General features: G+C 47.0%; 1 protein-coding gene across 1 annotated transcript in view; it reads left to right on the forward strand.

Annotated features, from left to right (window-relative positions):
• Nucleotides 1–1,795: 1,795 nt before the first annotated feature.
• Nucleotides 1,796–13,561, forward strand: part of CDYL2 (chromodomain Y like 2) — a 73,479-nt gene continuing 61,713 nt past the window's right edge. The window contains exon 1 of the mRNA XM_075838655.1: nucleotides 1,796–1,964. Within this exon, the coding sequence (XP_075694770.1) occupies nucleotides 1,941–1,964 (24 nt within the window). The 5' untranslated portion in view covers nucleotides 1,796–1,940. The remainder of the gene's footprint in view (nucleotides 1,965–13,561) is intronic.

The following is a 13,561-nucleotide window of genomic DNA, read 5'->3' on the forward strand; positions in this document are numbered from 1 at the left end:
GAGCTTGGTTCTGGGGATGTATATAATGTACTGAGCTTGGTTCTGATGTTGTATATATGTACTGCGGTTTGTTCTGGTGTTGTATATATGTACTGAGCTTTGTTCTGGTGCTGTATATATGTACTGTTAGTTCTGATGCTGTATTTATATACTAAGCTTGGTTCTGGTACTGTATATATGTACTGAGCTTTGTTCTGGTGCTGTATTTATATGCTGAGCTTGTTTCTGGTGCACTTTATATGTACTGAGCTTGGTTCTGGTGTTGTATATATGTACTGAGCTTGGTACTGGGGCTGTACTTATATGCTGAGCTTGGTTCTAGTGCACTTTATATGTACTGAGCTTGGTTCTGGTGAGTATATATGTACTGAGCTTTGGTCTGGTGTTGTATTTATGTACTTGGCTTTGTTCTGGTGCTGTATATATGTATTGAGCTCTGTTCTGGTGAGTAAATATGTACTGAGCTTTGTTCTGGTGTTGTATTTATGTACTTGGCTTTGTTCTGGTGCTGTAGATATGTACTGATCTTGGTTCTGGTGTTGTATTTATGTACTTGGCTTTGTTCTGGTGCTGTATATATGTATTGAGCTTTGTTCTGGTGTTGTATATATGTACTGAGCTTTGTTCTGGTGCTATATATATGTACTGAGCTTTGCTCTGGTGTTGTATTTATGTACATGGCTTTGTTCTGGTACTGTATATATGTACTGAGCTTTGTTCTGGTGAATAAATATGTACTGAGCTTTGTTCTGGTGTTGTATTTATGTACTTGGCTTTGTTCTGGTGCTGTATATATGTACTGAGCTTGATTCTGGCATTGTATATATGTACTGAGCTTGGGTCTGGTGTTGTATTTATATACTTGGCTTTGTTCTGGTGCTGTATATATATGTACTGAGCTTGGTTCTGGTGCTGTATATGTGTACCGAGCTTGGTTCTAATGCTCTATATATGTACTGTGCTTGCTCCTGGCACCGTATCTGTGCATTAGCCGGGAGAGTTGTCGCTGCTTTTTGCGCATGTCCTCCACCCTTCCCACAGTGCACACCCTAAATGGACTGAGCACGCTTAGGATATTGAATGTGCGCATATAGGTCTTTACGTAATGGGTGAGTTTAATATAATAAGCTTCGGTAGGTAGGTAGGTAGGTAGGTAGGTAGGTAGGTATATGTACGCTTATGTAATTATGCAAAAACATTCTGGACAGGGAATTTCTTTATGTAGAGTCCACTTTAATATAGGGCGTATTTGGAATATCGTAACAGTTTAATTTTATTATTAGAATAATTTTCCATGGCGCGATACACCTCAAAACAACACCACCCCCAAAAGGCCCCCCCCCCCACCCCCCACCCCCCACGCGTATATCTTTGTCTGCAAAACAGGGAACCTGTTGTTAAAAATTTGAATCCCACCCCTGGATATAACTAATAAATGAATATGTGTTCACCTTGAAGTAAGAGGGCATTTACCGGTGAATTCAGGCTGAGGACGAAGGGCTCAGCACTCACTATAATAGTATAATATAATAGTCTGGTACAGAGCAGTATAACAGAGCACAGGTGCCATGTCCCGGTGGGGCAGCAGTGGCAGAGCTCCGTGATTCTCCTCACAGGTCTGCTGTGTGTCGTCTTATATACAGGACTAGTGTGAGGAGGACAAGCACTGCCTCCCTCATCCTCCCCGCCCCCTATCAGGATGCTGCTGCTGCCGGCGGACAGCCCCTAGCTGTCATGTCACAGACACCTCCCACGTTAGCCCCGCTGCAAGAGCGCCCTCTGGTGGGCGTCCTCGTCCAGTGAGCAGGGCAGGAGCTGGGACTGCTCTGCTCCATCGCTGGTTGTGGCAGCCGCCGCTGTGTGATTCTGCGCACACTGACCCCGGAGTCCCTGTCATTCTGCTGCTGCTGCTGCACACGTACAGCCCGCCCGGTCCCGGCATGGCTTCTGGGGACCTGTACGAGGTACGCTATACGTTCAGGGGTCGTTTTGCAGAGGGTAGACTGTTCAACTGCGGCAGGGGAGGGGGCTCGGTGCACTTTACATGTGCAGGCCTTGGGAGGGGACGACACCTATGTCATTAATGGGGGGTCTTGGGGTTAAGACAACCTGGTAAAGTCCGGGCGAGATGAAGGTGGCTGGTGCATGGCGCTGGCATGGCTGTAGGCGGGTGTATGTATATGGCACTGGCATGCGGGGTACCAGGTGGTCTTCTGTCCATGTGCAAGGTAGAGGGAGACCTGTGTGAATGTGCATGAAGTAGTCCACAGGAGGTGACTTGTTGACTGCTGCAGAACCTCTTGTAGGTCATGGCTGTCAATCATATTCCAACTTTAGAAAGTCTCTGTGTATTATGGCTGTGCTGTAAAGTCTTCAGCTCTCCATCTTTCTCATAATGATTGACAGGTTTGCTTTTCAAAGTGGTTCCGCAGCAGGTGAATAGGAATTTACTGCCCTAGAGCATGCTATTGATTGGCAGAGTGCAAGAGGTTCTGCAGCAGCTGGGTGCAGGTCTTGAAGGGGACAGCACCTAATGGGGGCTATTAAAGGTTACCCAGTCAGGTACAGTGAGGATGATTGGAGGCTGGGGCTGGTATGACGAGGGAGAGGTGTGTGTGCCAGGGGTTGGCGCTCTGTGGGACCAGGTGCTTGTCTATTCATATACAAGGTAGAGTGAGTCCTGTATATAAACTAGCCTGGCTGCTGCAGAACCTCTTGCAGGTCATGACGGTCAGTCATTCTACAAGTTAACGAGGTCTGTCTGTCTTTATATATCTGCAACTGTCTTGGGTTTTCCATTATTTTTGGGATTTATTTTGCAACAAGATATTGATTGCCAGCTTTGCTTTCCTAATTGGTAAAAGAGGTGCTGCAGCAACCAGGGCTTGGAAGGGGGTGAACACCTATGTCATGGGTGACGGGTCCAACATCATGGTAAAGTGATGAGAGAGATGGTTGCTATTAAATGGGATGTGGTTGGCATGAATGTAGGGTGCCGTGTATGACACTGGTTGGCATACTGGTGTATTGGTTGGTCTTCCAACAATGGGCACTGTAGAGGGAGACCTTTTATAATGGAGATGAACCAGCCTACTGCAGGGGATTATAAGTCATGGTGGCCAATCATATGCCATCTATTAAGGACTCTCTCTAGTATACCAGTGGTGCCAGTGGATACAAAGCTCAGACCAGTTGGTGCTACAGCTAGTGGACTGGACACGATCTTCATATTTCGGAAAGCTGTGAGGAGTTTTATCTGTATGTGTGTATATAGCAGGACAATGATTGGCGGTTTGAAAGAGGTGCTGCAGCAGCCATTGACTCCGCTTCTATGTTTGGCACATGACCATCCATGGTGACCTCATTCATCGGGGCTTGCTCGGTGAGTCACACATTGCTACAAGGCATAACTGTACTGTGGTTACTCTGAATATTTTCATTCTTGAATTTTCAGTATTGGAATTTTGGAAAAACTTCCAGATCTCTTGGGTTTTACTGGTGTCTTTATAAAAAGAGGTTGCCACCCAGCTTTCCTGAAGTACTGAACGGCAAATCTGCACTGATATATCCACACGCAGAGCAGATCTGGAATGGCCATATTGATTGGTTGTCTCCCAGTTTTCCAAGAATCCGATATAATTCAGAAATGTCTGAATAGAATTTTTGAATAACTGTCCGACAACTCAAGGACTTTTTGGGTTGAGGTGAAATTGTGTATTTAAAGGGCCAGTTCTTAACCATTAGCGAGCGTTAGCCGAGTCCGCCTGTTGAGTCTTGGTGAGTGATGGATAAGTCATGGCTGCATAGATCATGTCCATGAGTATAACGGGTAAATGATAGTCTCCCTATGTGGGTGATACATCATACGCCCTCCCGACAATGTTATATCGGGAAGCAGTGACCGAGATACAGCTGATAAGATGATATGTCTGTTGTTATTTTAGAAACTCAAAGGGACAGGATTGATTCTTACCTTGAAATGTTCAGTAAACGCGATAATAAGCTGAAAAAAAATCAATTTGTCTATGACCAAATTTATCATAGAAATGTTTTACGGTTCCAACTGGTTAAGTGGCTGAGCGGCGTTGGTACATATCTGGCATGGCCGCTGTTATAGGGAAACGTAATTACTCAATAATCATCCGGAATGCTAAATAGACGTCTTAAACTAGTGGTCCGGAACTTGCAGCTCTCCAGCTGTTGTGAAACTACTACTCCCAGCATACTCTGACAGACTGTTTAACCTTTTTTTTTTTTTTTTTAAATATACACTTTGAGTGGGACTTTAGCTCTGATCCTTTCTGATCAGCCTGATCTTTTCTGATCAGCCTGATCTTCCTGGTTCATGAATAGGATTCCAGCACTACAGTGAAGTAGGAAAGAAATGAGGGGATTTGAAGTGGTAGTCCAGGTTGAGGGGTGTTTTTTTCTTATACTGAGGAACTATACACAGGAGAGGTCATCAATATATGATCAGTGAGGATCCGACAGCCGGACCCCGCACCGAGCAGCTGTTCTGGCTGGAAGCTGCGCAGTTCGATGTAGAAAGCAGAAGGCTCCTACCACTGTATAGAGGCAGCGCTGCAGTAACCCAACATGGCCATTGTACAGTGGTCGGAGCCTTCTGCTTCCTGCATAGCTTCTGGTGGCAGCCGGTACAGCTGATCGGTGCGCAGTCCGGGTTTCGGACCCCCACCGATCATATACTGATGACCTATCTTGTGCATAGGTCTTCAGTATAAAAAAAACAGCCCCTAACCTGGACAACCACTTTAACTATACATAAAAATGCCGTTTTATATTGCATTTATGTTCCAGTTGATCAGTCACCAGCGTTTTTAAGGGCAGCATATTACACAGACAGGTCCGCTGCATTATTAGACCAACCAGCCCCCAATAATATAGTCGTTTGGTTAATATCATCATACAGCGGACTCTGTGCCCCCTTCACCATAAACTGACCGCCGCTGTGTATCCGCATACGTGTCGGCTGTCGATGGTGAAGGATGTGGGAGAAGATCTTCATCTTAAAGAGGGCAGATCATTCTGGTGACAGGTGTCCTTTATGACAGGCATTACAGAAACTTTAGAGTATGTTCCCACAGGCCAGATACGCTGGTGATTTTCCACAAAGGAAAAAACGCAGCGCAATTTCATAAATCTGCAGGTAAATCAGTAAAAACAAAAATCTGCAGCAAATTGCTGTCCAACCCGCTACAAAATACTTCTCGTGACAACAGATTTTATGCTCTCAATACAAATCTCTTGGCGGAAAAACGCTACAGCTGCATAATTTGACATTCTGTGGATTAAAAAGTTGCACCGCAGCTTAATTTCCGCGCAAATTATGTGTGCATTTTAGCCACAGTGTAGGGATGAGATTTATTAAAATATGCGCTAATATATGCTACCAAAGTGGAAAGGCGCTAACAACGAGCGTCTCTCTGGCGGGTCCATGCAGTACATGGTCAGTCATTCATTTGAATGGACGGCATGTAATGCTAAATTTCTTGCAGGGAAAATATATGGCCGAACATGGCTTTCTCAGTCGATAACAGCTGATCGCCCGTTTTTGAAGCCGAACTGATCAGCGGATCAACGGGTCGACTTCTACTAAGATTATTTAAGGTGGAAATTCTTTATAACTTACAATAGTCTGTCACAATTATTTATATTACTGCATGGATGTGACTATTCATTACCTCCCCCGTTTCCTAATATACCTCATATATAAAATTACATTTAAAAAAATGAACTATTTGGATGTGAAATTAAGGGGTCTGTGATTTTCATGATGCTTTATGCAAAATATTGGGTATTTTATATTTCTGCAATAACTTTACAACTGCATACAATTGAATCCAGCCCAGGCAATCCTCTGTGAGCTCAATACATCAGCAGCAGCAGCACAAATTTCTCTGGTAGTTTGCTACAAAGTGTCAGTCTGGAGTCGTTTCAATAAACTTTATTTACAATATGCTGAATAACTCCTTTAGGCTAGAATCACACGGGCGTTGCTCGTCTCGGACGTGAAAATCTACAGTTTTTCACATCCGTGGTGCATCTGCGCTGTGGGATGCGATATCACCCATAGACTAGAGTCTATGAAGGGATGCGTGAAGCGTGAAAAAATAGGACATGTCCTATTTTCTCACGGAACCTTCACACGGTCCGTTGAAACAACGGTGTTAAGGTGTTCCGTCTGAGCTTTCCATCAGGGGAACCCGTGAACGGAACCCTAGCAGAAACAAACGAAAACCATTTGCACCAGATCCATCACCATTGAAATCAACGGTGATACATTTTTAACTGCAGTTTAAGATATGCCATTGCATTTACAAATGAGGGACGCAAAAAACTATTTTTGGAGTGCTACTCTAGCCAATGGGAAAATAAGGAATGTCAGGAAATGTTGTTCATTAGTGACACCAGTGAGAGGAAGTAGCTAGCTTCTCCTACATGGAGAAATCAATACAGCTGGCCACCATATATGTCTGAAAAGAAAAGTGAGACATGAGATTTGCGACAATCAAGTGTAGCACTTTTTGGCTGGGTACCCACGTTGCAATCAGAATACCATCAGCAGCTCATCATTTTTCAGCATATATGGACCAATTACGTTGTGCACTGGGGGAAAAAAAAGCAGAACCACTAATAAAAGAAGGGTCCCGAGCGAGTAACCCTGTCTATAATATTCATATTCCCGAGTAGAGCATATGGACAGGGGATATCAGGCATGTCATCACCGATAATATATCAAGTACTGCATTTATTTACATTATCACTTTTTCTAAAATCTTTTAGTTTGGTCATGCTGGAAGCTGCAGCTGCTTTTCTTAACCTGTGGGAGGGTCTGCTTGCTTGCCTGTTTCTAACCCCGTGCAAGCTGTAATGTAAACATGATCAGGATCTTTTCGTTCACAGACTATTACTGTGCTTTCATCTCTACTACATGGTTTGAGAAGGTAGATCTATTATCTCTCTAACGGGTGACTGCTCTGCATGGGGGAAGCAGAATACATAACCTGCAGGTCCTGTAACAGGCACTTTTCTTGCTGCATTATAATGCAACATTATAATACAACATGGATGACAAGAGAACACAGAGGAGGCGTAAGACTAGGACTCCATGGCGACAATAGGTCACGTGAAAAGTAAAAGTTAAAAGATGCAAAATAGGCTTACAACTTTTTTTTTCTTATGAGGAAAAACATTTAAGTTGCAATAATGCCAATACTTTACTGCGACTCATACAAACAAGTTTTTTCATGGAGCCCTAGCCTTATGGGGAGTCACACAGAGCTCAATAGACCGCTATCAGAAGCATGACCTACAAATATTAATTTAACCAAAATGGTGCAAATAAGTAGAGGAGGTTAGATAAGTCTTGAGAGCACTGTTTAAAGGGGTTGTCAGAAAGTTTGCAGGGGAAATGTAGTATTACTGTACATGGTGGCCATTAAGATCAATGGTTGCAAATGTAATAAGTAAATGGCTTTATTCCACTAGAACAGAAACATTCTGGCTCATTGAGTTGGGTCTAAAGGGGACCCTATATATGGTGTCCATATTCCCCAATAGGACATTTTCTCAGGGGTTGTCTTCATAAGATAACCCATTTTATTTAGCTTTTCTTTGTTTTTTCCCAGAATATGCCATTAAAAGTACGGTAAGTCTTTTGTCTAAAATAAGTGTTTAATTATTTTTTTTCTGCCATTTTCCCTAACTTGGGGTTTCCAATCACATTGACAAATGTTGTAGATTTTACGTGCCATTTTTTTTTTTTCCTAAGAATAATTTTCTTTTCTATCTCATCAGTTTAGCTACAATGAGCAAGCTGTTGGGTTGTAGTAAATGATGGTTTTGAGAAGATCTTGATACCAAGGCACAAAAACAATTATGATTCTTGTATTCTGAGGGCACATTGATGAGGACCATTACATTTGTTGGTGCTGCCGTGAGAGCTGGCATGAAATAATGTAGGAGTTGTTATTGTTCTAGAAATTATACCTTAACCCCGACCCGATATTTTACGTAACTGTTTGTCGTGGACGGGATGGGGAAGCATGGAGAAGCTTCACAGGCTGAGCCCCCTCCATACCCAAAGGGTGTCCACTGTATGTTATAACCAACACTTCATTGTAATGGCCAGGATCAGAGAGAACTCAGAACCCTCGTTGATTAACCACTTAGATGCCTAAGCTGATCTAAGCTGTTAGAAAGAGGGGGAGCTCTTCATCATCCCATCAACCCCCGTATGCATCGTGATCGCCGTGTGTCAATAGTTGTCATGGAAGCCTAATGAAGGCACCAAGGTCTGCCATTTTTGTGCTCCTGTTATGTCCTGACCATGGCAGGGCTTAATAGGAACCGGTAAAATGACTGCAGCTGTAACGTCTATGGCCACGGCCCGTCGTTCGGCCGTAAACCTCGACGGCCGTGGCCATGGACATTTTACCTCTGCAGCGTCGTCCTCCTGTGAGGCGCCGGCACTCACTTCCGGACTTCGAGTGTCTCCGGTGGCCGTGCACTCGTGCACGGCCTTAAAGGCCAGTGCGCGCCTTTTTGCAGGAAGTCTGCAATCCAGCCCAGGATGCCCTGTGCGATAAAAAGGGCTCTGCCCTCTTGCTATTTGCCAGAGCGTTGTTTGTTACCCATAGTTTGTTGTGCTTATGGTCTCCCAGTGTCTTCCCGTTTCCCAGTGTACCTTGTTCCTGTATCCCGTATCCTGTTTCCGTGCTACCCAGTTCTAGCGCCGTGCTGTGCTGTTGTCGTGCTGTGCTACAGTCTACGCTTGATTTGCTACGCCTCGCCTGACGCCTTCCCGCCGCCTGGTTCTGGATGTGCTTGCCTCGTTACTGCCTACGATTGCCTCAGGTACCCTCGCTGAACTGTTTGAACCCTGTACTTACCTGTTTGGCCAGCTGCCATCCCGCTACGCGGTATGGCCCAGTGGGTCCACACCCCTCATCGTGACAGTACGCTCTGGCCATGGACTCCGCTGGTCAATTTAAGGGCTTGGCACCCTCCCAAGCCATGCAGGCGGATCTGCTGTATCTCCGAGCTAGGCAGGATCAGCTCCTTGTGGCAGTGGACTCTATGGCGCAGCAGCTAGGGACGCTAGTTGCTTCTCTTCCTGTCTCTATGAAAGTCCTTCAAGCCGATCCTCCCTTTACTCCTCCTGGCAGTTCCTGTTCGGATCCTCGTATCTCGCTGCCATTGCCCTCTCGGTTCGATGGAGAAGCCAGTGCTTGTCGGGGGTTTCTGAACCAATGCCACATTCATTTTACCCTGCACTCTCGAGCATTTCCATCGGATGGAGCCAAGATCGCATTCATCATATCCCTCCTGACTGGCAAGGCCCTGGCATGGGCTAATCCTATCTGGGAACGTCAGGGACCCGAGACCCAAGATTTCCAGGAGTCCGTGCGAATATTCCGAACTGTTTTTGAGGAGCTTGGGCGAGTCTCATCGGCACCCACTGCCGTCTTCAACCTTCGCCAAGAGGACACCTCCGTGGGCGAGTATACGATCCAGTTCCGGACTAGCAGGAGAGCTATCCTGGAACAATGAGGTCTTCATGGCATCCTATTGGCATGGCCTGGCCTGTCCGAGATCAAGGATGAACTGGCTGCTCGAGACCTGCCTTCTGCCTTGGACGACTTGATTCTGCTTGCCACTCGGGTAGACATAAGGCTGAGGGAGAGATCTCACGAGGTCCAACTTTCCGCCACCCCTCTTGCCTGCTTCTATAGCTTTGCCCGAGGTCCAGATGCAAGTAGACCGACTAAAATTATCGGTCCAGGAGAAACAGCGCAGGCACACCTCTGGACTTTGCTTATATTGCGGCCTCGCTGGCCATGTTGTACGTCTGTGTCTTCACAAGCCAAAAAACCCCAGCGCCTAGGTTTGGTAGGAGAGACAACCCTGGGCGTCAACACATTGAATCAAGAACTCTATTCCAAACTATTCATTCCCGTAACCATCATTGCTGGCGAGAGGTCCCATCAGGTCTCCGCCTATCTGGACTCCGGCTGTGGAGCCAACTTCATCTGCCAGCACCTTGTGGATCTCCTTCAGTTGCCTACTATCCTGCTTGAAAGGCCGTTGATCGTTGCCTCGGTGGATGGACTGCCATTGCCTGACCCAGTTGTGTCCGTAACCAAGCCGTTGTGACTATAAGTGGGAGCCCTTCATGCTGAACTTATCTCCCTGTCCGTCCTGTCTAAAGCTGTCAACCCCGTGCTGCTGGGTTTGCCTTGGCTCCGTCTGCATGCCCCCGTCCTGTATTGGAACTCTGGAGAGGTCCTCCAGTGGGGCCCGAAGTGTCTTGACCGCTGTCTGGGCCATATCCAGTCGCCACAGCCTGCCCCTCTTCAGTCTTTGACAGGGTTGCCTTCTTGTTTCTCCATGTTCTGCGATGTCTTCAACAAAAAGGAGGCTGAGACCTTGCCGCCACACCGGGCATATGACTGTCTGATGGACCTGGTTCCTGAATCGTCTCCTTCTCGTGGTAGAGTGTACCCTCTCTCCTTGCCAGAGATCCAGTCCATGTCGACCTACATTAAGGAGAACCTGGAGAGGGGTTGCATTCGTAAATACTCATCCCTGGCCGGAGCGGGGTTCTTCTTTGTTAAAAAGAAAGATGGATCGCTACGACCTTGCATTGACTACCGGGGCCTAAACCAGATCACGGTGAAGAACAGGTACCCTCTGCCTTTGATTTCTGAACTGTTTGATCGCATAAGGGGGGTCGAACATTTTTTCTAAACTGGACCTATGAGGGGCCTACAATCTGATTCGGATTTGTTGAGGTGACGAATGGAAGACTGCCTTTAATACTCGTGATGGGCACTACGAATACTTAGTTATGCCCTTCGGCCTGTATAACGCCTCCGCAGTATTTCAAGAATTTGTCAATGACATTTTTCGTGATCTCCTTTTATGTTTGTGTTGTGGTGTATCTCGATGACATTTTGATTTTTTTTCCCCAGATCCAGTAACTCATCAAAGTCATGTCCGCCAGGTGTTGCTCCGTCTAAGAGAGAATCGCCTTTATGCCAAGTTGGAGAAGTGTGTTTTTGAGAAGAAGTCTCTATCCTTCCTGGGCTATATTATCTCCGATCAGGGCCTCAAGATGGACCCCCAGAATTTAAAGGCTGTCCTGGAGTGGCCATGCCCCCCAAGGCTTAAGGGCCATACAACGCTACCTAGGATTCGCCAACTTATACCGATTGTTCATCCCCAAGTTCTCATCTTTGACTGCTCCTATCTCCACCCTCAGTAAGATGGGTATGAATGCCAAGATGTGGACTCCGGAGGCTGAAGCCGCATTCGAATCCTTAAAAAAGCCTTCACGTCTGCCTCCATTCTGCACCATCCTGATGTATCCCTACAGTTTTTGTTAGAGGTGGACGCTTCCTCGGTTGGTGCTGGTGCACTGTTGTTCCAGAGAAGATCGCAAGGCTGTGGTATGTGGCTACTACTCTAAGCTGTTTTCTTCCGCAGAGCGCAACTACTCGATTGGGGACCAGGAGTTACTGGCCATCAAGCTGGCTCTGCAGGAGTGGAGACATCTACTGGAGGGCGCCGTTCATCCTATCCTGATCTTTACTGATTACAAGAATTTGACCTACCTACAGACGGCCCAGCGGTTGAATCCTCGTCAAGCCAGGTTGTCGTTGTTCTTTGCTCGTTCCGGTTCGAACTCCACTACCGACCTGCCGACAAGAATGTGAGGGACGACGCCTTGTTTAGATCTTTTGAAACCGATAACGCCATGGAATCTCCCCAGAATATTATTAACCCATCCTGCATCTTCTCTGTGAATCCCCTGCAAGTTAGAGACATTCCTCCGGGTAGGACTTTCGTACGTCTGGCTGACCGAGGAAGAATTCTTCGCTGGGGTCACAGTTCTAAGGCAGGTCACGCGGGTGCTCGTAAGACCCAAGATCTAATCACCCGTCAGTTCTGGTGGCCCACGCTACCCAAAGACGTTATGGAGTTTGTCTCCTCATGCACGGTATGCGCAGCAAAAAAAGTTGCTCACTGCAGACCTGCTGGCCTGCTCCAACCACTGCCTGTGCCCGTTGCCCCCTGGCAACATGTCGCTATGGACTTTGTCACGGATCTTCCTTCTTATGTGAGTTGCAGTGTGATCTGGGTGGTGGTGGATCGATTTTCCAAGATGGCTCACTTCATTCCCTTGACCGCCCTGCCGTCTGCTACGTGATTGGCTGACCTCTTCATAAAACACATCTTCCGTCTGCACGGCTTGCCCCTGCATATTGTCTCGGACCGAGGGGTACAGTTCACCTCGAAGTTTTGGAGAGCACTCTGCGGTCTCCTTGGTGTAAAATTGGACTTCTCTTCGGCCTATCATCCCCAGTCCAATGGGCAAGTCGAGAGTTAACCAGATTATGGAGAACTATCTACGTCACTTTGTTTCCAGGCGCCACGATGATTGGGTGCAGTTGCTCCCGTGGGCAGAGTTCTCTTATAACAACCACAACAGTGAGTGGACCACTTCCAGTTCATTCTTTATCGTCTACGGCCAACATTCTCGGATACCTCTTCCTGTTTCTAATATGTCCCATGTTCCTGCAGCTGACTCGACCTTCAGGGACTTACTACAGATTTGGCAACAGACCCGATCTTCTATCCTGTTGGCGGTGGACCAAATGAAGAGAAAGCTAGATACAAGAAGACGGGCGCCTCCGTAGTTCCTTCCAGGGACTAAAGTCTGGTTGTCTTCTAGGAATATCCGGCTGAAGGTGCCGTCGTGCAAATTTGCCCCTAGGTTCCTCGGACCCTTCGAAATCCTGCTACAGATCAACCCGGTGTCCTACAAGCTGCGGCTCCCCCGTACCCTCAGGATTCCTAACTTCTTTCACGTCTCCCTGCTGAAACCCGTGGTCCTGAACCGCTACTCCAGGACTCCTAGTTCCACAGTGTCCCCTGGTGGCTCATAGGGGACTTTCGGAGTAAAGGAGATTCTGGCTACCAAGAAGGTGGGAGGAAGGACATTTTATTTAGTGGATTGGCGGGGGTTCGGCCCAGAAGAGAGGTCTTGGGAGCCAGAGGAGAATATCGATGCTCCTGTCCTCGTAAGGAAGTTTCTCTCCCGCTCTGGTCCCAAGAAGAGGGGGCATAAGAGGGGGGGATAATGTAACGTCTATGGCCACGGCCCATCGTTCGGCCGTAAACCTTGACGGCCGTGGCCATGGACATCTTACCTCTCTGCAACGTCGTCCTCCTGTGAGGCGCCGGCACTCACTTCCTGACTTCGAGTGTCTCCTGCAGGCGCGCGTGCACGGCCTTAAAGGGCAGTGCGTGCATTTTTGCAGGGAGTCTGCAATCTAGCCCTGGATGCCCTGGGCTATAAAAAGGGCTCTGCCCTCTTGCTCTTTGCCAGAGCGTTGTTTGTTACCCATAGTTTGCAGTGCTTATGGTCTTCCAGTTTCCCAGTGTAGCTTGTTCCTGTATCCCGTATCCTGTTTCCGTGCTACCCAGTTCTAGTGCTGTGCTGTTGCTGTGCTAGTGCTACACTCTACGCTTGATT

The sequence above is a fragment of the Rhinoderma darwinii genome, chromosome 9 (assembly GCF_050947455.1).
Source record: "Rhinoderma darwinii isolate aRhiDar2 chromosome 9, aRhiDar2.hap1, whole genome shotgun sequence".
Taxonomy (NCBI): Eukaryota; Metazoa; Chordata; class Amphibia; order Anura; family Rhinodermatidae; genus Rhinoderma; species Rhinoderma darwinii.